General features: G+C 31.3%; 1 protein-coding gene across 1 annotated transcript in view; it reads left to right on the top strand.

The window, feature by feature from the left end:
- LOC126741884 (exosome RNA helicase MTR4) overlaps window positions 1-24,887 on the top strand; it is an 81,632-nt gene that overhangs the window by 30,832 nt on the left and 25,913 nt on the right. Inside the window, exons 3-8 of the mRNA XM_050448345.1 lie at window positions 2,041-2,283; window positions 2,343-2,517; window positions 2,571-2,885; window positions 11,878-12,124; window positions 12,180-12,472; window positions 19,944-20,220. Of these exons, the coding sequence (XP_050304302.1) occupies window positions 2,041-2,283; window positions 2,343-2,517; window positions 2,571-2,885; window positions 11,878-12,124; window positions 12,180-12,472; window positions 19,944-20,220 (1,550 nt within the window). The remainder of the gene's footprint in view (window positions 1-2,040; window positions 2,284-2,342; window positions 2,518-2,570; window positions 2,886-11,877; window positions 12,125-12,179; window positions 12,473-19,943; window positions 20,221-24,887) is intronic.

Below are 24,887 nucleotides of genomic sequence, written 5' to 3'. Positions count from 1 at the left end.
TTTCGACCATTTAAAATTATTCTTGTCATAATAGTAATTACCACCGGGAAATGGTTCTGAAACTTCAATTTCGTTTTCCTGTTCGCTATCCTGTCCTTCATCAATTTCAATTTCCGAGTCCGTATCGTGATCCGATGGTATATAACCGTCATCAGTATCGAAGTCGCTACCAGGATCCTCTTCCTCGGCTCATTTAAGCAAAGTCTCCTCATAATTGGCATCCCCATATTTTGCCCTCTTTGAGGGTCCCGGACTGACTGTTTGGCTAACATCATTAAACTGAATACTGGTATATATGGAATGTGGTACATACACGCCTACGCGCGAGAAGGGTGGGGATGATGTTTTGCAGTCAGGGTTGCCAGACACGAGTTGGGGAGGTTGTTTGTTCAGTTTATTTCGCCTTAATAGACTCTCATATCCGGTATGGGTTGCCATTTTGGGGTTTGTGCTCCAAGGGACTCCTTAACATCATTTTTACTATTCAGAAAAAATCAAGTTGTTTACTTGTCGAGTAAACAACTTATCTCTTCCAATTCTCACCTCCTCACTTACAAGAAACTCTCCTATATTTATTAGTTGTAAAAAAATATTTAATCATGTTCCTTTTTTGATTAGGACTGTTACAGACCTTAAAAAGTTTAGGAGGGAACTAAACATTACTACAGCTTACTACAGCATTGAAGAGTATTTTAACGACTCATTTTAATATTTAAAATTAACTATAAATCTGTTTATCAGATTTTTTTATTATTCTTGTTTTATGTTGGTTCTTGCCTTTTCTTTTCTTTTTTAGTTTTTTCTTTGATTATATAAAATAGGCTTCTATGTACAATCAAAATCGATTCTGTATCCTGTTTTTATCCTGTATAACCAAATAACTACTAGTAATATAAATTCTAGGATTAGGAAGCTTTTAGCACAAGTTTGTAAACTTAGCAAATAAAGCATATTTTGACTTTGACTTTGTCAGATGAGTTAGGGTAGCAGGAGGGCTAAGTTTTATGATAAAAAGTGTCAAGTAATAGAGTCAAGTGGAGTCTGGCGGTTTATTTACGCGGACGGTTTTTATCGGTACATGTTTGTCAAATAATTTTGTTAGGTTCTGTGACAGAAACAGGACTTTGTCCTCTATATTTGGCATGTAATATATGTTATCCCAAGGTATTTGTAAAAACTCTGTATTAAAAAGATTTTCATTAAAATTTTTGTAACCATGAAATGATATGATCTGAAATGATATGAGACTTTTTAAATTTGGTACGCATATATTACAAAATGCCAACTTATGGTCGCTTATACCGGTAGCAGAAACTGTACCAACATCCTCAACAGCATCTGCATCGCTAAAAAATATAGGATCTAGCAATGTTGATACTCTGTCAGTGACCCTTGTAGCCTCATCAATGGTCTGAGTAAAACCAAAAACATCAAAAATATCGAATATTGGATTACTGGTGTTAAAAAAATTAACATTTAAATCCCCCAGAACCATTACATAGTCGGAGGTTGATATTATTTCTGGTAAAATATTGTCAAGTAAGGGCAACTTTTCTCTAAAAATATTTATTTATTTTATTAAGTTCCAACCATAGTAAATATAAAAAAAGTCTTAGTCTTTAAAAATAGAATAGAAAGAAAGAAAATTACAAAGGTTTTAGTCAAAAATAAATAGTTTTTTAGGTATTTTTTACATTTAATCTATGACTACTTTCTGGTTTTAGTAGATAGTATTACAGTAAATGTCATACTTCATAGCAATATGGCCAGATTGCTCACTTTATATCTTTAGGAATTTAAAAAAATGCCCTAAAACATTGTAAAAAAAAGTTACACTTCACAAAGTAAACTGTACACTCTGCATTCTATCCTAACTGATATTTCCTAATTGATCTTTTTTCTGTCCTACATTTAAATTACGTAATATATTTTCGGAGTAATATTTAGGTCACAACAAACAAACCAAAAATGTTTTCAATAACTTACAATTGTTAATGTTACATCATACATAACAACTTATTAAAAATAATAATATTTTAGTTTTGAAGAATTGAAAAACAGAATAGTGGTTCACAGTATAGACACTCTTGGATCTTGTACACATGAGGTGGCATGTCCTCCGGGCCAAAAATATGCTCCTTTACAACCCCGGGAGGGCGAACCAGCAAAAGTCTATCCATTTACCCTAGATCCCTTTCAAAACGAGTCAATTTTATGTGTGGATAATAATCAGTCAGTTTTGGTATCTGCACATACATCAGCAGGAAAAACTGTTATAGCTGAGTAAGTATTTTTTTCCTAATTTAGTGTGTATACCATGTCAAACAAATAGTGTTTTTTAGATATGCCGTTGCAAAATCCTTAAAAAATAAGCAGAGGGTAATATACACAACACCAATCAAAGCTTTATCAAATCAGAAATACCGAGAATTTTTAGAGGAATTTAAAGATGTTGGTTTGGTTACTGGAGATGTTACTATCAACCCATCAGCATCTTGCCTTATAATGACAACTGAGGTACCATATTCATCTTGACCAATAATATCATGTATTTAAATACCAGTTTTTAGATTCTAAGGAACATGCTTTACAGAGGCTCAGAAATAATGAGAGAAGTCGGATGGGTAGTATTTGATGAAATCCATTACATGAGAGATAAAGAAAGAGGTGTTGTCTGGGAGGAAACACTTATATTATTGCCACATAATGTACATTTCGTATTTCTGTCTGCCACTATTCCCAATGCAAGGCAATTTGTGGAATGGGTAGCTCACCTACATCAGCAACCTTGCCATGTGGTTTATACTGATTATAGACCTACTCCTTTGCAGCATTTTATTTATCCTGCAGGTGGAAGTGGTATTCATATGGTTGTGGATGAAACGGTAAGATATCAATTAACTATTTTTAAATTTGTTGAGATAGAATCCATAGTGGAACCTAGTTTGCATAAAATGATATAATTTTCATAGATTTATAACATTGATGTTTGGTGCCTGAGCAAAAACTGTAAAGGGAAAGAAAAATTGCCTTATTTATTTAAACTCCAATCGAAACACATTAATAATGTAATTACAACCATGGACTGCCTACCAACTAACTAAACAAAACCAAACTAACCTAATAAAAAAGAAACAATAAAAACTAAATAAAACAATAAAATTAAACTATAGGGAAAAGTTACAGGTCCTTAAAGGCATTACATACCAAAATAAGATTGAGTATAATAATAACTAGAACGGCGGATTAAAAAATTGATTTAATTCCACACTAAGTAGTTTTTCTTTAAGAGTTAAAACATTTATATTAAAAATATCTGTATCACAGAGTTGGATGTGATAGATTAGCCAAATTCATATTAAATAACTAAGTGTTTGTAGGTCTACCTTGGGGAAATTAAAATCTATTCTATTAATTAAATTCAGATTACTATATTTTTCGTCGTTCACTATATTATATATAAAAATAACAGTCTGAGCATGTCTCCTTTGACTTAATGATACTATGTTGAAATTAGTAAACATACTTCTGTAAAAGACACCATATATGGATACATATTATATTGTTCTACAAGATATTTTAAAAATCGCTTCTGAATTTTTTCAATGTTACACAACTTTTATCTGTTATCTTTGGTTTTGCAGTTTCACTACATGTGTAAATTTTTTATTAATCTTTGGTATTGATAATTGGACTCCCTAGTGTTGAGTAATACTGCAAAAAACCTCATTTTTTTAAAAACATAAATTCTATATAGTCAAGTTTAAGACCATGCCAAAAAGGCCAATAAATATATATAAAATATCAAATTAACAGTAACATAAAATTTTAGATTAGATCATATATGCTATTGAACCAAAAAGTACTGACAAAAAAAATCTTGAAATCATGAAACAGTTTTACCACTAACCAAAACTCTTTATTTTATTCTCGACGCGTGTTTCGCTAATGATAGCACTTCTTAAAACTTTTTTAACCAAGTTTTAATTTTGATTTAATAAATCTAAAATTTATTTACTTTTGGTATCGGAATAACTGTTGATAATTTTAGTAATTTAGGGATTTAACCAGTTTCAAGAGAACAACTTTTTAAATTAAGCAGTGGTTGTTTAATGTTCTCAAAAGTATTTTTCGAGAGTATATAAGTAGGTCCATGTTAATTTCATCAGGACTTGTTTTATTCGCCATATTAAACAACATTTCTGGTTTGAAAAAAAAGTTGTGTATAATTAATTAATTTAAAATAAGAAAATCTACGGTCCAAATTACGATCCTCGTTTACAAAATATGCAATGTTGTTATGTCTAGATCTAATTAAATTTTATTTAATGTCCACTCCCTGTAAATTCATCACCTGTTCATTTTTTGGTATAAATTCTTTTTTCTCTTTTCATCCCCTATTATTTTACCTACTATTTTCTTTTCTTCAAAATTGAAATTTTCAGGAGTTTAATTTTTTTATATAACTTATATCTTGCATCTCTATCTCTAGCAACTTTCACAACATCGTGCCACTAAATTTCACATCTAGAATAAGGTCTAACTGGTCTCAACGGAGCTATATTTAATGCATTTATTATGATACTAATAAATTCATACTTTTCATTCATATTAGCCTGAATATAATTAAAATTACGCTGTTTCAGTAGGTAGTTTATATATAAATATTTCTTCGTCTACCTTGCAAGATTTTTGGGTCTCTTGAATATTTACTGTTGTGCAAAATTTCAATTGTGGTGATCAGTAATAATTGGAATAATTGTTGCAAAAAGTCGAGGCTAGTTTCCGCGAACGCCGTCAAAAATGCGTCGATGGAAACAGTCACTGCTGCTATGCCTGATATTGTTTTCCACAACTGAAAATCCATCACTATTATCAAATGCTATGTCTTTGTGTATGTTAGTCTACCAATTAATCTTCCCTAAAGCAAAAACTAATGATTCTATGATTATTTCAAAAACACCCTATTCCTCTGTCGCAGCCTGTATTTTCCAAATTAGTTAAATCTATAGTGAAAGTGTGAAAAAGAGGTGTTTTTGTGTATGTATAATATTGAATTTTACAAAAATAAGACAGTTGTCCTGTTTTAAAATCATTCGAGCCAGCCATAATCACAACAATTATTCAGAGTAAAACCTTCTGTGAGAGCACTTATATCTTCTATAATAAAGAAAAAACATGCTTCGGGTTTAATAATAGCTTGACGTTTTAAATTTGGGTATTTTACTCTAAATAATCCGTCAAGGTGGCGCCCATATTCGTCTGTCAATATTAAAATTTTACCAGCATACCTTTTTTAATCCTTTAAATTTACTGGTAGATCAGCGATCCTTGGAGTATCTTGATCGTTATTATAAGATCTTGAAGCTGTTTTAGTTCTTTGCCGCCTTTTTTTATATCGTCTTCTAGGGTTTTAATTCCTCCATTCATGTCTTCCTGTGTAAATTCATAGGCGTCAATTTCCTCTTCATATTTGATAAACTGCTCGCTTTGTAGATTTATTTCCTTTAGTATTTTTTCATTGTTTTCAAGTTTATTTAGTTTACTGTTATATTTTTGTTCTGTTTCTTTATTAATAGTTTTCAATCTTCTATCCTCTTCTTTTAACTTCTTCCAAAAATATTTTTCTTTTACGAAGCTTCTCAATTATTTTTGTGTATATCAGCATTTTCTTTTTTAGTAGTTTTTGTCCGTAATTTTAAGTTACAAATTTTTTACAATAACTCAATTGACAATAATCACATGAGAATCCAAACAATTCATCTTTTGCCGGTCTATCTTCGATACATGTATTTTATTTACATTTTTTTCGGACATTGTATTACCTAACTAATTATGTAAATGTAACCATATAAATTTTAGTAATAATTCACGAACTCAATTCAGTGAATACTTACAAAAACTAAAATGAAATAAAATAAATGTTTGAGTGTGAATACAAAACTTTTACATTACATTTAAGTACGCCACTGTTTAAAATATATTTACATCGCGACAAAATGAGATAATGGGACATGGAACCAGTCTTAATACTAAATACCTAAAATTACTTGTATGTATATACATATCCATAAATATTTGGTGATAGAGGCTAAAATTTCTTTTTTTATGGTACTAAACAAATAACAATAACAATAAATGTCTTTTTATTTCAATTATACAGTTAAATAATTAGATCTAGCAGACAGAGAGAACCATCCTGCGTAATTATTAACTAACGCCTACATTTCAATTTTCATAAGTGCTATCTAAATTTACTAACTTAAAAACTATAAAACATTCATGAGCGTCTAAGATATTAATATTTACATGTAGAGTTTCAGTAAAAGCTTATCGAAAAGTAGCTACATCATGTGTTTAACATCAGAACATTGTAATCATGATCAAACTGATCTAAAGAGCAGGGAGCATTTACGAATATTGCGCTTAAAGTTGGATAGTGAGGTCAAGGTTTTAAGTTCATTAGGAAGGATATTAAATGACTTTACAGCATTGTAGCTAAAAGAACTTTTAAACTTTTCAGTTTTATGGGTCTTGGAATCACAAAGCTATCACAATTACGTATATGTCGACCATGTGTTGCAGTGTGAGTGGTAACTTTATCAAAAAGATATCTTGGACTTTGGGACAAAACAATTTGATAAGTAAGGGTTGACAGATGTACCAAATATCCTTCTTCTAGATTCAACCACTTGGATGCTTCAAATAGGGGCGACACATGATCAAATTTTTCCCCATTGTAAGAAAATTTAAGGCCTAAATTTTGAAGTTTTTGCAAACTTTGTTTTTCCTTTTGATTAAGTGCCAGTAGAGTACGAATCAATCTAGTTTGGTACACCTACGTCACAGCCTACGTCAGCGCTGCAGCGAGACGTATTTCGCATATCAAGCGGTAAAAGAGAGAGAACGGGTTTTATTCGGGGTGTTCCAGTGGTATAGTTGATTTTATAAATATGGATTTTATAAAATGGTGAGATTTAATTGTTATATTTTTATAATATTCAGGCGGATTCTAATAATTTCTTAAATTTTGCATTTGCATTTGTATTTACAATTTACAAAGTAGGTACATAAGTACAAAAAAGTTTAGTGAAATACGAGGTGAAATATTTACAAAAATAAACAAGTTTACAAAGTATCTACATAAGTAGGAAAAAGTTTAGTGAAATATTTACTAAAATATTACATATTTACACCACATCGTCATTCTGTTCAGAGCTGTCCGATTCAAGGATTGAACATCCTAGTTCATCCTCTGATGCCGTCTCATTGTCATCCCAACCCTCTTCACTCTCCTCAGATGAGGCTGTATTAACAGTGAACACTAAATGTTTCACTGCTTCATCTAAAAGGTGTTCTTTTTCTATGAGTTCATTCTCATACTTTCTTACATGTTGGCAAATATTGAACCACTCTTGTTCTGTCACCTCCTCAAATTTTTGTCGGCCAGCGCCTCAGTATCAGGCAATCTAAACGTGGTATTCCGCGCTGCAACCCAATTTTTTACCAAAGCCTATATTTTTTCAATGGGGTTTAGTTCGGGATGGTACGGAGGTAAACGGAGCACACAATAACCATCTTTTTCTAAAAGCTCATCTAACCTATATTTTATGGGAAAACGAAATTTATTTTCAGAAATTATTTTGTATAACTCTGGTTTGGTTAATTTTGGGTCTGCTAGAATACCGTTTGTTTCCAACCAATTAATCATTTCCTAGTAGCCGTCGTAATATTTTTTTTATAGGCACGTTATGGTACGATGTATTATCTACAACTAAAACAGACTTCTCGGGTAAGTTTGGTAATAGTTGTCTCTCAACCCATGTCATAAAATTTTTTGAATTCATTTCGTTGTGATAGTCGCCAGTTTTCGTTCCTAAAATAAAAATATATGTACTTTAAAAATATATTCTTAAATAGATTAAGTAAACCATATTACCAGATTTAATAATAAGTAATAAATTTTGAACAAAATCTTTTTCGCCTCCAGCGTGCACTATTATCAGGCATTGTCCTTTGGAAATTGGTTTTTTCAGATTTTTATCGCTATCATACCACCCTTTGTCCTTTACATGGCTGCTATGTATATAGGTTTCGTCAGTGTAGACGATGTTGCGGCCCTGTTTACGATACTCAATATTTTTTTTTAAGAATTTTATACGCGTAGCGCGTATGTCATAGGATTCGCATAAAACTTTTCGTTTATCTTGCATTTTTTGCCATTTAAATCCAATTTTTTTCAAAAGTCGGCCTAAGGTGCTTATGCTTAATTCAGCGACGTCTTCTGATAATAAACCTCGATCGAGGATCTTTTGTCTAATACCTAAAATAAAATTAGAGCTTATTTCAGAAGATATTTTAATAGACAAAAATTCTATGCAATCTACAGGGTGAATATATTTTAGAGAATATAGTTCATAAACTCTGACATGGAGAAAAAAGGTGGCTAAGGTACCAGAGACAATTTTTCAATTTTAATGCTTACCCTTTAATGTCGGTAATTTTTTTTCCATCATGTAAAAATTGTAGATTATTTCTCTAATAGTTTTAATCTGGTGAGGTGTGAAAGAATCCAATTTCCATTTCTTCATATTTTTTTCTTTTTTCTGGGCTTTGAAAAGAGGTACCTAGTCCTTGCAAATCATTTTTCTTAGATTCCTTGCAAATTCTCTGGTAGGTATTCTTTGATACCCCAGTAGCAGCCAATACTCTATCCCTAAAATTAATTTCCTTCTAAATATTATATTGAATTTAAAAAATATAATATGATTATTTCGTAGACAAATCATTTTAAATTTAATTCTCGACAAAAAAAAATGAATAAAATTTTAACCATCTACCTTTACTTTCGGTAGAAAAGTTAATAATAATAATTACATAGATTTGGGACACCCTACGTATCATGTAAATAAACGAATTCTACATCGTATAATTCTTCTAAAAAATTGTTTTCTAAATAATTCGTACCTATAAAGATAATTTAATAGATACAATAATTTTGTTTTATTTAAAGTGGGTTCCTGCTCTAAATAACATACCTATACCTAATATAAAATAAAATAAGAAATATAATATGAAAGTTCAGTGTGTGTTTTCCTTATGGTATAATTCATGCACCAAATTAAAATATGAAATAAAACAAAAGTTAAAAGTCTTTTTTAACTTTTTGACTTATTTTATGTGAAAATCGATTTGAAATCAATTTAATCAATTTCAGCCTATAACCCTTCTTTTTTTAAACAGGTTTTTGTTTTTTCTTTTTCTTGAAAATTTTCAAAATACTGGAATTGTGTGTTCTTATTGATTTACCGTACATACCTGTAATTTGTTAAAGGAATGGTAATCCCTTCTTCAGCCTCCCTTTTCATGAACTGAATAATATTGTTCACAATTTCACAGCTTTGGCTGTGTAAAACACAACCGTCCAAAAACCACCCAAAGTTTTTTAGGTGTCATATCAATATTATCAATATAAACACACACACACACACACACAATAATATCTTAAATGAATAGTCACAAATAATTTCAAATTAATACCAAAAAACAAACAAACAGATAAAACGCCGGCGATCTTTCGCGAACAAAACAACTGGCAACGCTTAAAATAACGGAAGCAATATCCTTATGGATGTTGACCGAACGATTTCTCACGCAGTTCTGCGGAGAGCGTTGAATATTATGATATTTGAGCCTCGGCGTTGCCAGCTCATTTCGACATTCATTTGCGTGACAATATTAATACAAAACAGCAGTGCACGCCTGTGGAGTTATTTCGCATCCAGCTTAGCACAACTAAACAAACATCGCGCTATATTTTCTCTTTGTCGCGTGTGACGTAGATGTACCAAACTAGGATGGTTTTTATTCTACAGAATCACAATCAGAAAAATTAGACAGTAGGCTTACAATCTTAATTTAATATTGGTTTTAAAGGATACTCTGCATATGCCAAAATTTTAATTTACTATAAGCTCCTTGAAGTAATTTAGATACATGGCTTTCAAATTCCAATTCCCCCTATCCATCCAAACACCCCAATTTTTTCAGATTCAGGAGGAGTTACTTTCAGTTATAATTTCAAAATTATTTGGTTGAATAGATTGAATAATTATAATTTGGAAGCATTTAGAAAGAGTTTATGAGCTCTTGATACTTCAGAAATAATTGAGAGGTCATAGTTAATACACATCGCAGTATTAAATGAATCCTCACAAAAAAATTAAAGGCAAATTTGGGTATCATCTGAGAACAACATTCCTTCAAATATCTATTAAAAGTTACATGTGTAAGAAAATAAAAGTGGCCCTAGAATTGATCCTTGTGGAACTCGTGTATCAAGACCCACATATTCAGATACTGTAAGTCTAATACAAACTCTTTGCTTTCTACCTGTTAGTAATTTTTAATAATTCGGACAGCATTTACACTCATACCAAAATGCTTAAGTTGGCACAAGATTTCTTTATCTAAGGTGTCGAAGGCCTTGTGTCTTTGTAATTGGTAATATAATTGTTCATGTGCTTAGTTACTGAACGAAACATAACGTTTGTTCAGCAAAAAATGTATTGGAAGTCATTTAAAACAGTATCGAAAAAAAGGGGAAGAAGACAGGTCAAAGAAGATTTCATAAATTTTTAAAATAAATAATTATTATTATAAATATGACGACTTTACAAGAAAATATTTTTTTAACAATAGTTTGATATTTTGAAACCGTTATGCCAATATATTGATTTGTATACCGGGTGGTGCGTCGCCGAGCGGAACATAGGAAAATCCATGTAAATTTTAAGGGGGTCTATTATTGGCTTCCCTGTACATTTTATAGAAAAAATGTAAGACAACTTTTTGAAGAGACCAATCTGACAAACCCTCGTGCAAAGTTTCAAAAAATTTTAATAAGTGAATCTTGAATTATTCAATTAAATGTAATTGCAAAATTAGCAAATTTTCGGTTCAGGTAAAACCAAACGGGCACCAGTAAAATGAATATTGTCACTGACGTGAGGAAAAGTGTCAATAAATCAGTGACAGTCGATATTTGAAAACAAGTATGAATTATTCAATCGACGAAAAAATAGCTATAATTAAGTGTTATGTTTATAAAAAAGTAATGTTAACGTGTCTTACTTTGAATGTATGGTTGTGAGATTGATAAAACGAAAAAAAACATTTCTTGTATTTGGCTGTACATCAGATTTGACAAAGCCTTATAACAAATTGTTTGCTGGTGTCTGGTTTTACCTTAACCGAAAATTTGGTAATTTTGCAATTACATTTAATTGAATAATTCAAGATTCGCTTATTAAAATTTTTTGAAACTTTGCACGAAGCTTTGCCAGATTGGTCTCTTCAAAAAGTTATCTTAAGTTTTTTCTGTAAAATGTACAGGGAAGCCAATAATTGACCCCCTTAAAACTGACGTGGGATTTTCTATGTTCCGCTCAACGACGCATCACCCGCTATACAAAATGTATATTTGACCTTTTTAACGCATTTTACTTTGAAGTTTACCACTTGCAGTTTGCAGTATTTACAAGAACAAAATAGGCTACATATTACCAAAATTATTCATAATTCCCCTTTGAGTATACTACGCGGTATTACCTAACTTCGAAACGTCAGCGCAAATACAAATATCTTACATTTTAACTTCATGTTTGACTAATTGGCCTAAATTCGATATAATTGTTGAGACGAGTCTTTTATTTTTTATTTTGCGCATATAGTTTTATGTTTGGGCTTTCAAATTTTCTCCTTTTGGCTAAGTTTTTTAATAACCTACATTGAAATTTTAATATTTTATTAAATCTTAGATCTACTAGCAGTTCCACTTAGTTCTTGATCACCTCACTTAATAAATTATTCTTTCAGGGAACATTTAAAGAAGACAGTTTTAATGCTGCAATGGCAGTATTGCAAACCGGTGGCGATGCAGCAAAAGGGGATCAAAAGGGTAGAAAAGGCGGAATCGCTGGTAAAAACCCCGCAGAAACAGATATTTTTAAAGTGGTAAAAATGATCATGGAACGAAATTTTGCTCCCGTGATTATTTTCAGTTTTAGTAAAAAAGAGTGCGAAGTATACGCCACACAGATGGCTAAGCTGGACTTTAATACAGGTATGTTTCCATCGATTAACATTTTAATTTATAATTTAAAATGTTTGTTTTATAGCACCCGAAAAGCAACTAGTCGATGAAGTTTTTAACAATGCAATGGACGTTTTGTCTGAATCGGATAGACACTTGCCGCAAGTGGAGAATATTTTGCCGCTATTAAGGCGTGGAATAGGCATTCATCATGGTGGTTTATTGCCAATTTTAAAAGAAACCATTGAAATCATGTTCGGTGAGGGTCTTATTAAGGCCCTGTTTGCCACAGAAACATTTGCTATGGGGTTAAATATGCCTGCGAGAACTGTTTTGTTTACTTCGATGAGTAAATTTGACGGACAACAAATGAGATGGGTAAGTTTGTAATAATTTGTTTAGAAATAGTCATATTTATGATAAGAAGGAATTGTGTTGGAGAGTTGCTATTTTTTTTTTTAATTTTAATATCGAGGAGAGTGCGGAGTTTTGGAGCATTTATTTATTACAAAGGCTTGACAACGGATAGAGTTAACATCCAAAAAACAAAAAGTGCATATTAATACAAAACAATTACCAAGTAAACAGAAATTAATATTTGACTTAATTTAAAATCCTCAAATGGATGGTGTGTTTCCATATGTAGCTATCTACAAAATGCTTTATATTTAGGAGACACAAAATAAAGTTTAATAGACTGTATCAAATCAAATCTATAAAAAAACACATTTTAATAAAACTCATCTTTTTATTTATATATTTTTTATTTGAATAAAATTAAAAAAAAAAAATTCTTATAATGACCCAGATTTTCGAAAAACATAAATAATAACTAATTTAAACAGGAAAAATGCAGATAGCCATATTTGGCACATAATACTTTCTCAAAGTTGTAGTGATGCGAAAAGCTATAAACTTAAAGAACTAATTCTAAACATAATAATGAAAGATAAAAATAATTATTAATAACATTATTGTAAGAAAAAGTCTTCGGCCTCAGGGTCATTTACATCTGGAACCACTGTTTCATCCTCATCAATGGTTTCGTCACTACTTAGCAAACTTGTAAAAAAGAGCCGGCAGACATCTGGGACACTTCCAAAATTGCAAATTTCTTTTAAATGTTTCAGCTTTAATGCTGAAATTTTCCTCTTTTCCTCGTGTAAGGGTTTGAGACATTTTTCCATGGAAGCAACTGTCACTCGTCTTCCTCTGTGTGGAAGAATCATTATACTGCGAAAATCTTCATCAAAATCTGTTTTAATTTTCATTGTAAAAGGGAATGCCTTTTCATACCTAATCCACTTAATATGATGCCAATTAACCCTTTAACTGCTACAGGCGTATATATACGGTATGCATAAAATTGCTCCTGACGTATATAAACGGTTGCGTCAAAGAAATTATTTAATGACAAGCTGCTCTGGCCGTATAAACACGATTAAAAATGGTGATATTTAAAGACGCATTGGAACCGCCTAGAGCCAACCGAAATATTTCAGTGGGGGGTGGGGTTACTTTTCAACTTGTGCGAACCGTCTCGATCTTGTTTGTTTAGTATGCTGATTGAATTATTGAAGGGAGGTTATTGTTTTGCTGTTTCAAAATGCCATTTAAACTAAAATTTTATACGGACGATGAGTTGTATCAAATTCTGGCTAACAGCGAAAGTGAAGATGATGATGTCGTCAGCAATTTAGGCGATTATGGCTGGTTAGACGATAGTGAACCTACTGCTGGTCCAAGTACTTCAAGTAAGCAAAATTACGTGGAAGAAGATAATTTACCGAGTATTATATCCTCATCTGATTCCGAGTCGGAAGAAGAAGATCTGGTAAAATCTGGTAAAAAATGTAAATCAGATTACATTTGGAAATCATCTGATCTGTCTCCTGTAGTACATAATTTTGATAACAGTACGTCTGGCTGTCAGATTCCCCAGTTAGACATGTCTAGTACGGCACTGGATTGTTTCAAAATATTTTTTGATGAAAATGTAACCCAATACGTCGCGGATCAAACAAACCTTTACTCCATATTCGTTACAGAAAATACAGAGTTATCCAAAAGTTCGAGGGTAAATCGTTGGAAAAATACCGATTCCAGCGAAATTTACTGCTTTATAGCAACAAATTTTCTTATGTCGCAAGTGAAAAAAAATTCAATAAATAGTTATTGGACGAATGACAAACTTTTAGCCACTCCTATTTTTTCGCAAATAATGCCCAGGGATAGATTCCTTTTGCTTCTTCGAATGTTACATTTTACAGATAATAACAAAAAACCGGAGAATGACGTTTTATGGAAACTAAGATACATCATTGACCATTTGAGGGATGTATTTACTAAAACCTTATATCCGTTTCAAAACTTATGCATAGACGAAAGCTTGCTGCTGTTCAAGGGACGGGTATTTTTCAAGCAATACATACCTTCCAAACGACATTGGTTTGGAATAAAATTTTTTCTTCTATGTGACTGTGAAACGGGGTACGTTTTAGACTTTATTATTTATGTCGGAGCTGCAACAGAAATAAAAAAAAATGAATATCTTGACAAGGATATTGGAATATCTGGTAATATTGTTCTAACTTTTCTTGAGCGATATTTGAGCAAAGGTCATTCGTTGTACGTAGACAACTGGTATACAAGTCCCGCATTGTTTACCTATTTACATAAAAATAAGACAAACGCATGTGGAACCGTCAGGAAAAATAGGAGAAATTTACCGAATCTGTTTAAAAACCTAAAGTCAGGAGAAATTGAATATATGTCGACGGATCGGCTTTTAGCTCTAAAGTGGAAGGACAAACGAGAAGTTCGAATGCTTTCGACTTTTCACAACAGTGACATGAAGGATTCTGAAAAAGTAAACAGAACCACAAAAGAAGAAATAAGGAAACCAGTATGTGTACTAAACTACAATGAAAATATGGGAGCGGTAGATCGCAGCGATATGTTACTAAGTTCGGTAGAATGCGTACGTAAAACCGTAAAGTGGTACAAAAAACTTTTTTTTCATTTACTGGACTTAAGTTTATTGAACTCACATGCTGTTTACAAAATGGTAACCGGTAAAAACATTTCTCTGCTAGATTTTCAAGGCCAGCTCATAGACACCATGCACAGCGCATCATCTTCCACAGCAGCACAGCAGAAGTGGAAGGTCAGCAGATGGAGATAACCCTTTACGACTAACTGAGCGTCATTTTGTTTCCATGATTCCCGCAACCGCTGCCAAAAAATTTGCACAAAGAAAATGCATTGTGTGTTCAAAACATGGAAAAAGAAGCGATACGCGTTACATGTGTGCACTATGCGATGTGCCGCTTTGCCTTTTGATTTGTTTCGAAAGATACCATTCCTGCAAATATTACTGACTTTTGTAAAATATCATAGGAATTTATAAAGTTTTTTTATTTTGTTTTATTTGATGGTTTTTCTAACCTCCCAGAATGTATATTTTTTGTTTAGTTGTTTATAAATTTGAGTTTTTGTTATTATAAATTTTTTGCATGGAATATGTTTTTTTTATTCCCTAGCAAAAAAAAATTAAAAAGATGTTTTACAAATTTTTAACTTATACCAGGGTGTTTTCAAAGTTGAGTATTTCAGTGAGAGTAACTCAACTTCTTTTGGCGAGTTCTACAAGCTGGTAAAATAAATATAATATATAAATAAATAAAAAATACTAATTTAAATTAGCCATACGCTGCTCCGGACGTAGATATGCGTTTCGGGCTAGAAAGTGCCGCTCGGCGTAAAAAGCTAACTTAGCAGTGAAAGGGTTAACCACATTCCCATCTTGATCCTTGTTTCGGTTGATCATAATTAGCTTTGCCAGGGTATTCCAGTCAACAAAAGCTATGTGAAATTGATAAAGTCTTTTTAGAAACATCAACATTATTGATTCCTGCCAAAATCCCGACAAAATCTGACTTAGTCAATTCGGCAACAACACCATCAATACCAAACACTACCTCATTAAATTTAGCATACGGCTTAGAAATTACTTCTATGGTGTAAGTATCTTTAAAGCAATAATTTTAAAAGGAATACAAATTTCTTCCATCTGTCATCCGTTAATAAAATTAATTTATTTTTTAAATGAGCTCGCATTTGCTTAATAAAAATGCTCGATACCTGTTCATCTTCTAATTGTTGTTCCTCTTGTGTCGACGAAGTTGTGTCCGAAGACTTAGCCTCTGGCTCGGGTCATTCTCCTCATCTTCGTCGCCGGGATTTTGGGGAGACTGTAAAGGATCGGAGTTCTAGGATTTATAGGATACAGTTTTTCTTTTTTAGTGTTAAAGAAATCGAGAGTTAAGCTACACCTGTCCAATGTTTGTTTAACTTTCGTAAAATACGAGTTGGTGGAGTCTCTATTAACTGTAACGAAATCCTCTGAATTCAGAAAATCCAATACCTTTTGAATATAGTCATTCTTATTTAAAATGACTAAGCAATTACCCTTGTCTGCTATTGGCAATATGGAGAAAATGGAAATTACAAAAGCTATAAAGAGTCCTGTTCTCGTGTGTGTGAATGACGTTTTTACTTTTGACGTAACCTAATTTAATTTTCAGTAATTTAATTTAGCTAAGTATTTTTTTAACATTTTCCTTTTAGTCATATTCTTCAGTTTACATTGGTTAACGTGTTAAGTAATTTAGCATTAGGTCTATATAGTCGATAGGTTTTACATCCATACTTACGAATACAAATACAAAAAGATTTTATTTGTCAGTTTTACAATCAAGTTACATTTTTGTGTTCACTTATTTTATTATGACAAATAGGAGTGTCTCTCAATTAAAACAACCGTTTGTCTGCACCATCAGTAAACTGTAGTACAAGTGAGACAACCCTTTTAAAGACCTTAAACAACTATTTACATTCCAGTTGCAATACATTTTAAATATTTATGAGAAAAAATTAAAAGAACCTATATTTGAATAGGAATGTAAAAACTTAAAAAAAATTCAAGAAAAACCACTAAGAAAAATATTAATAAAAAAAGACATGCACACTCATGAAGTGATATACCCTCAATGGGGAATGAAATCATACTTATAACCTTGTCGTACCGGGTTCGATTCTCGATTAGTCTTCTATCTTGTTGCGTTCTACTTTTTAATTTTTATTTTTTGTTTTGTACCATTATAACCTAAAAATTATTGTTTATTTATGTAGTGTGAAATGTGTGTATGGCTTTTAAAGGTTTTTTATGTAAGTTTCTAGTTTTGTTTTAAGTAATATTTTTGATTTTAGCCTGATGATGCTCTAGCTTGAGCGAAACACGTGTAGCCTGTAATTATAATATGTTGTGAGACCGTGACCGTGTTTTCGTTGTTTTCGTCAATTTTTCATTCTGAACACAATGAAAAAAAAGTGTTTTGTTTTTCATTAAAACGATTGAACGAATACAATACGATTTAATTAATATCAATAGTGCTCAACCTCTGAGACCGAGATTATTTTCTTATTTAATTTTAAAACCCAGCGGTGGCATATTTTTTTGATTTATTAATTAAATTATTTGTTGATTCATTTATTTTTTTATAAATCTATAAATAATAGTGTCCTTCAAAAATTGAGAAAAAGAAAGTTGCGTTTATTTTTTCATTAAAAAAAGACAATTTTTTCCATTATATTAAGAAATAAAAATGCTATTAAAAAATTAAAAAAAAAAATGAGGGTGCCATTTGTTAAAAAAGTTAGGAGTGGTTTCTCGGGGATAACTGAGTTAAGGGTTGTTTTGAAAAGAGTATTGTCTTCCATAAAAAACGCATTTTGAATTTTTTTGCTATTTTCATAAATTGCTAAGTTCTATGCCTTTAAAAGCATTTTGGGACACAGTATTTACATATGCATAGATCTTCGATGATTACACTAGAATTACTCCACGTAGAGGTAATTTCAGGACAATATTGATCCTGCACAGCTTACACTATCACTTGTCGCTAATATTTGCATCACGATCAAATCTAAAAACATATTGAGAAAGAAACAACTCATTTTGAAAGCCTGAAGTTTTTGCTCAAACTTAAGAACTTCAGGCTTTAAACATGACTAAGTAATAGATATACAGTCATATTCAGGAGTACACACGGACTGATAAAAGTCCACCGTTTTGGCCCCTAATGATTTGGTAATAAACCATTTTTTTTTAGTAATAAAACCGACGGCGACGTAAGGCGATATTGGCAATGATTGAATTTTTCTGTTTTTCTTTTAAAACCTCATATTTTTTAAATGAGTTTGTAGGCAAAATATTCTTTTTCAATCATATCAATTTTTTTACTTAGTTTCAGCTTGTGATAATTTTTGTTAGAAATATCAGGTTTCCCTCTGGGATGCAACATAAAAATTAATAATTTGAATTTAATTATACAGGGTATCCTGTAAATAATGTAACAGCAGATGCCTTTAAAAAAAAAGAGGTTAAATTAATTTTTCCTAGTTCGAAAGTCCAAGACAATCATGATACAGGGTGATAAACTTAATGTATTTTTTTTAATTTTGGCCACAAATTAGCATTTATTCTTTGTTTTTAAAGAAATTTGGAATATGGTTTTATTTTTATATAGCAAATCTTAAGATTATTAATCTTAAAAACTTTTTTTATTTAGAATAAATTATTTTTATAGTTTCTCTTTCTTGATTGTTCTGTATAATTTACCAGAATAGTCCAAAAAGACACTACATTTATAGAAAAATATTTTTTTTTTGTTTTTTTTTTTTAAAGGAGGTTAAAAAACAATTTTAAAAAGATACAGGTTCAACCCCCTGTGTAAAGTAAATTACAAAACTCAAAAAGAAAAAACAAAATAATAAGTCCAACTTATCTATAGATATACATATTTACAAAATAATACCATATTATCTATATTACTCATAACACAATCCTACACTATTCCACACACACGCCATACACATATATGAATATTGAGATTACTAGTATAATAATAACTACTATAACAACACAATAACGCTCAGTGCCAAATGAATGCGATAAAAATTTAACAGGGAATCATTCTATTCTCGTAAAAATTTCTTACAAAAAAACTTAAATCCGCCTAATGATAATTTTTTGAATCTTTCAGGAATTTAGTTATATACGATATATATATTAAATGAAAACGATCGTTCGTAAAAAGACGTCGTGTGCAGCAGCGGATAGATTAATCTTCCATGCCTTAAATTTAAGGAATGAACATCCGTTCGGAATCGAATTTCGTTTGTCAAATACGAGGGACAATTAGACTGAATTACCGAATAAAATAAACTTGCAGCATGTAACTTCCTTCGATATTCCATAGAGAGCCATTTGGTTTCACGCAGTTTGTAGCTTACCGGTTCGCGGCGACGAATACCGTATATAAATCGTAAACAAGATTTTTGAACCCGTTGTAATCTGTATTTATATATTATTATTAGACTTAAAATTTGTTATTGTTCGTGATAAAATTTATTGCCTTGTTTTAACGACGTTTGACCATTGACACGTTATTTTAGACGATAACGATTCGTAATAACGTGTTAAGCCACTTGAAACGGTATGGTAGAATAGGAGAAGGCGTGAATGGAAAACCTCGTGGTGTCAAGGAATTTGACACGGTACTAAAAAATATTTTGTAGCCTATACGAAAATTACTAAAAATGTATCTTACAACAATGTCAAATGAAAAAACATGTCAGATCATTTTAAATGATTTTGAAAAATAAACTAGCCACCCTAGACATCTTATTAGACAAGAAAAACGAGTTTTAAATTTGGCTGTATTGCATGCCACTATCCAACTAGGGTCATGTTACATATCGTTTCTTCACACTTATACATTTTTAGATAACATCTGGCGAATACATCCAGATGTCTGGTAGGGCCGGTAGAAGAGGTCTAGATGATAAAGGTATAGTGATATTAATGGTGACAGAAAAAGTACCACCAGCGGTTGGAAGAGAAATCGTGAAAGGACTCCCAGACCCCATTAACTCTGCTTTTCATTTAACTTACAATATGGTACTGAACTTGCTGCGAGTTGAGGAGATTAATCCCGAATACATGTTGGAACGGTCGTTTTACCAGTTTCAGAACCAGACCAATATTCCAATCCTTCATGAAGGTAAGTAAATCTATATTAAAAGCTTTTGTCTCATTGTATATAAATTATCAATTAGGAGTTTAATGTTTTTAACACTGGAAAGTGATATGCAAAACCAGGTAGTCCATATAATAAACTTAATTAAATCTGAGTCTAATTGTACAAGATCATTGAAAATGTACATCCCTGAAAAAATATTTATTTTAAATTTAGCACGATGTTTCGGTTTTAAGTCACGTTTACACTTGATAATGGTTGGAGATACTTTGGAACCACTTCGGTTTCAGTTGGGATGTATTAAGGTGCTAAATTTAAAAAAAGACAAATTGGTTCGAAAATTAGACATATTTTAAAAAATTACATATATTTTGTTGGATGGTTACGTGATGGATACGTGACCTTTAACTTGTTGTTTTTTATACAGTTTTATGCAGATTTTGCCTCAATTATAGTACCACTCACTGTAAACTACTTGCTTTTCTTAAAACTAATTTTCAGGATATAATTAAAGTTATAATTAAAAATCTTTTGTGACTACACGCATAACTAAAGGCTTTTAACGTATTTACTATTTGTTATACTAAGCCATAGTAGTGACACACACGCTCATCATTTATTTAAACATAAAAACCCAAAGGTACTGGAAATAAATATACAAGGAGCTTAGTCGCCTGACACAAAACTTTTCACCTCAAATATCTGAAATTCTAAAGGTTTAGAAAAGTTGCTGAGACCTATAGCGAACTTTTTACGCAAATATTTGTAGTCTTTAAAAATCTCAAGTGGAAGTTTTCGATAGTTCGTTTGAAGTCCGTTTAATAACAAGATCATAAGAAGAACATTCTCATAGAAACAATCTAAAAATAACTGTTAAATTAATAGTTCTTTGGAATACAATATAACTTCTGTCTGTTATTGGCCAAAAAATTGTAAAATCGTTATGTTGTTTATATTCTCACATCTCTTTTATAAAGCTGTTCTAAATTTTGAAGTTTATGTGTAAATAATAGGCTTTTAATGGCCCAAATAAAAAAGTCTACTGGGCTCAATTCAGGTGATCTAGCTGGCCCTTCCTTATGGCCTTTTCCATCTAGATATTCATAAGTTAATTTTCAGCTTTAGGGATTAGAGGAATTTCCACCATATCAAGATAAAATTCGCTCTTTAAATTTTGAATTATAAAGAATGGCCCAATTATGAAGTTTTTTTTTTGTACACAGAACCAATTTCTCTTTTCCAGAGAAAAATTTTAGTCGCTACAGCAGTATCAGCTAATATTTAATTTTAATTTGAATGGCTTCATTGAGGATTCAGCTTATGTAGATATTAATTATATTTTGTAGAGTTATGTCCATATTCTGGGTTTTTGTTTATAAGGTGAAGGAAAAAAAGGGTCTTATTTCTCCAGAAAATTCCTAATTTTTGTTTTGTGACGGCTGGTTTCGCGGTTACAAAGCTTATGGTATCATCAGGTCGAGGACTAAAAATCTAAAAGGGATGGAGGGTTGGGGTAAATGGATTAGGTCCTAATAAGCACGCTCACTTATTATAAAAGAACTAAGGTACTTTACTACAGGTAGCGGTACTCGAGTGTAATTTGAATTGCAGATTGTTGTTTATTAATTAATTTTTAATCACATAATTTTCAGGGAAATCAATCTGAATAATGAGTGATTTTTCTTTTCCTTGTTAAAAAATCGTTGTATTACTAAAAGCTCTAGGTTATTTAGGTTGTCGTGGTTTTGTACTCTATGTAAAATTAATTTATTGAAATTATTAATGAATTTATTTACTAATTTAGGGTTGAAGTTATGTGTAACGGCTATTTGTCTAATAATAGACAACTCCCTCTCTCTCTACATTCAGCGAAATCGGAATCTCTAAAGCTCTATTCATATAGCTATTTAAGGTGGCTACCCTATGTGAAAAGGGGTGGAATGACTCACTATGGATAATTGTACCAGTGTGGCTAGGATTCCTATAAATTTCAAAAACGTGCCTATTATTTATGTTTTTAACACATAAGTCTAAGAAGGTTATTGTTTTATTAGTGTCTGTTTCTAGTGTAAATTTTATTTTAAGATGGATGTGATTAATAAAAGATACGAAATCATCAAGATTGATTGCTACCATTCCACAGTAAAATACAATCATCTACATATCTATAATAATATAATATATTTGAATTAAAAGAGTTATTATTTAGAATGTTATTAGATTCAAAGTAGTCCATAAAAGTGCCAGCTAATAGAGGAGAGAGGGGAGAGCCCATTGCAAGGCCATCTGCCCGAATGTATGTTTCATGGTTGAAATTAAAGAAATTTTGTATAAGGCATACTTCTAAGAGGTCTAAAATCTCTTGAATTTCAATATCAGTGAGTCGAGAACTAACCAATTTATTTTTAATAGTATTAACCACTTCTCATATGGGGATGTTGGTGAAAAGGTTTGCTACATCTAGAGAAATGAAAAAAGCATTTGTTGGAATCCCTGTCTTTAATTCTCTCTACCAGCTGTATGTTTAGATATTAATTTCTTATTTTATTTGAAATTTATAAACTGCAAAATTATATGCTAATTGATTAAGTAATTCACTATCTGATATATTGCAATAAAAATAATTTTGTTAGAATAAAATGCAGTCACTAACCATGAAAGCCATTATTCTATGGTTCTACAGAATGCTTTGTGGCATAACTCCTCTCTCCTAAAATTCAACTTTATGGGCTATAGTGATAGGTGAACATCTCTCATATTGGTGGGTTCTGGATTGGTCGACGTATTGACTAGTTGTAACCAGTTATAATTATTAAAAATAAATAAATACATATCGTCCATAAAACAGTCAAAAACAGTCCGTAAAACAATTGATTGTTGCTCGACGAGGTGAAAAGGCGGATTTTGCAAAATTTGATGTTCTACAGCATGAAGCTCGCCAACTGGATGTCTTGAAGGTTAATCTTAAAACTTGAAGATTTCTCTTCGATGGCGGGTTCCACAATTTTTAGAAGTATTCTGCCGTGATTAGCAAAAACGCCTTATCTGTACTTTGGGTCATTTTTTGTTTTTTTACATCAATAACTTTGAAATTACATTATTTATCTTGCCAACTTAGTAAAAAGGCCGTATCGTACGTAAGAACTCCAAAACGCCGTATCTATATAATATTAAACAACATTTGTGTTAAATGATTAGCAAAAATGCCGTAAATGCGTTTTTAAAAAAATTACAGGTCTTGACGTTTTTTTATTCAGAATGTTTTTTTTATCAACAATGAAAAAATATGATGCAGTAAAAAAGAGGTTTTAGAAAATCGGTTGGTACGGCTGCGCAATTTACTTTAAACACGATTTACTCCGTTTCAACTTTTTTGCACATACAGCGTTTCTGCTAATCACGCTAGTATTATAGATTGGCTGCTTGCTATTGGTTCAGTGATCTGGAACTTTTCTTCATTGGTAACAATTTCGCAATCTTGAGGTACGTTAAAAAGGAAACGGCCTTTTAATTGCAGTTGAGTTTTAATTACCTCTTGATTGAGAAGTTTAATAGTAACTACTTGGACCTTTTTGAAGGTATAATTATTTATTACTCTAAATGAAGGTATTTTTATTCTCCAAAATCAGGATCTCGCAGGGTGCTAAATCATTTATTGCTTTAAGTATCATGTTCTTGCCACTCGTAAAAGACCAGTATAGCTAATTAAGTAAAAAAAATATTAAAACTATACTACCGACTGCGCCATTTAATTTCCGAAAAGCCTTTTTATTTATTTTTTTTAAATTATTATATTATTAATAAGTTATAAATTAAAAATTACTGCCAATTGTCTAAGTTAATTCAATTGAGTGTCTGATTTATATCATATCATGCACATAACCCATGCGTTAAATGTAGCGCTAATAAAACCGTTCGTTTAAAATGTAAATAAATTTGACAATACATTCTCCATTTTTTATCCAGGTACAGTTTCGCACAATATTACCGACTTTTATACAATATTCTTCTAACATTGAGCTTAAAGATTTATGCTATTAAATACTTTAAAATTAGGCTAATATAAATTGAAATTTATGAGGTGCATTTTTGAAATATACGAAATTCTACAGAATAAAATTTTGACTGATTTATAAGTTTACTTAGTTATATTTTTTCTTTCAAATCGACTGAATGGTGTCTTCTACCAGCCATTGGTAATTAATCTTTTCTGTTGCTTAAAAGAAACGTATGAACAACTGTAACTAAATACAAAACGAAACCCTCTAATTTTGTCGTAGTACGTTTTAATTTAATAAAAAAAGTTTTAAAATTCACCGTTAATACACTATTTGACAACTGTTTTATTTTAAACACAAAACAAGCTATAATGGTTTGTTGCACAAAATATCAATCACCTTTTCCTATTTAAAATTTTTAAAGATTGGCTGATGGAAGTAGATAAAAAATGAATTTGTCAACATAATATGGGTCATGTGCATCATAAGATGCGTTCAATTGATTTTTTGGCCGGTTTGACCGGAAATTGCCCCTTGTATGTTTTTTAACCATTTGCTAGAAAATGACACACTCGATTTTGAGCTGGCGATTTTTTTGTCTTTTAGGATGGTACAAAAATTGAAAATTATAATTTTATACATTAGTCAATTTGTCCAAATGGAACGAGGTTCCATAATTGACCGAAAAGTCCG

The sequence above is a fragment of the Anthonomus grandis genome, chromosome 11 (genome assembly GCF_022605725.1).
Source record: "Anthonomus grandis grandis chromosome 11, icAntGran1.3, whole genome shotgun sequence".
NCBI classification, from domain to species: domain Eukaryota; kingdom Metazoa; phylum Arthropoda; class Insecta; order Coleoptera; family Curculionidae; genus Anthonomus; species Anthonomus grandis.
Note: the sequence above shows the minus strand (reverse complement) of the source record. Positions and strands in the feature narration are given on the sequence as shown.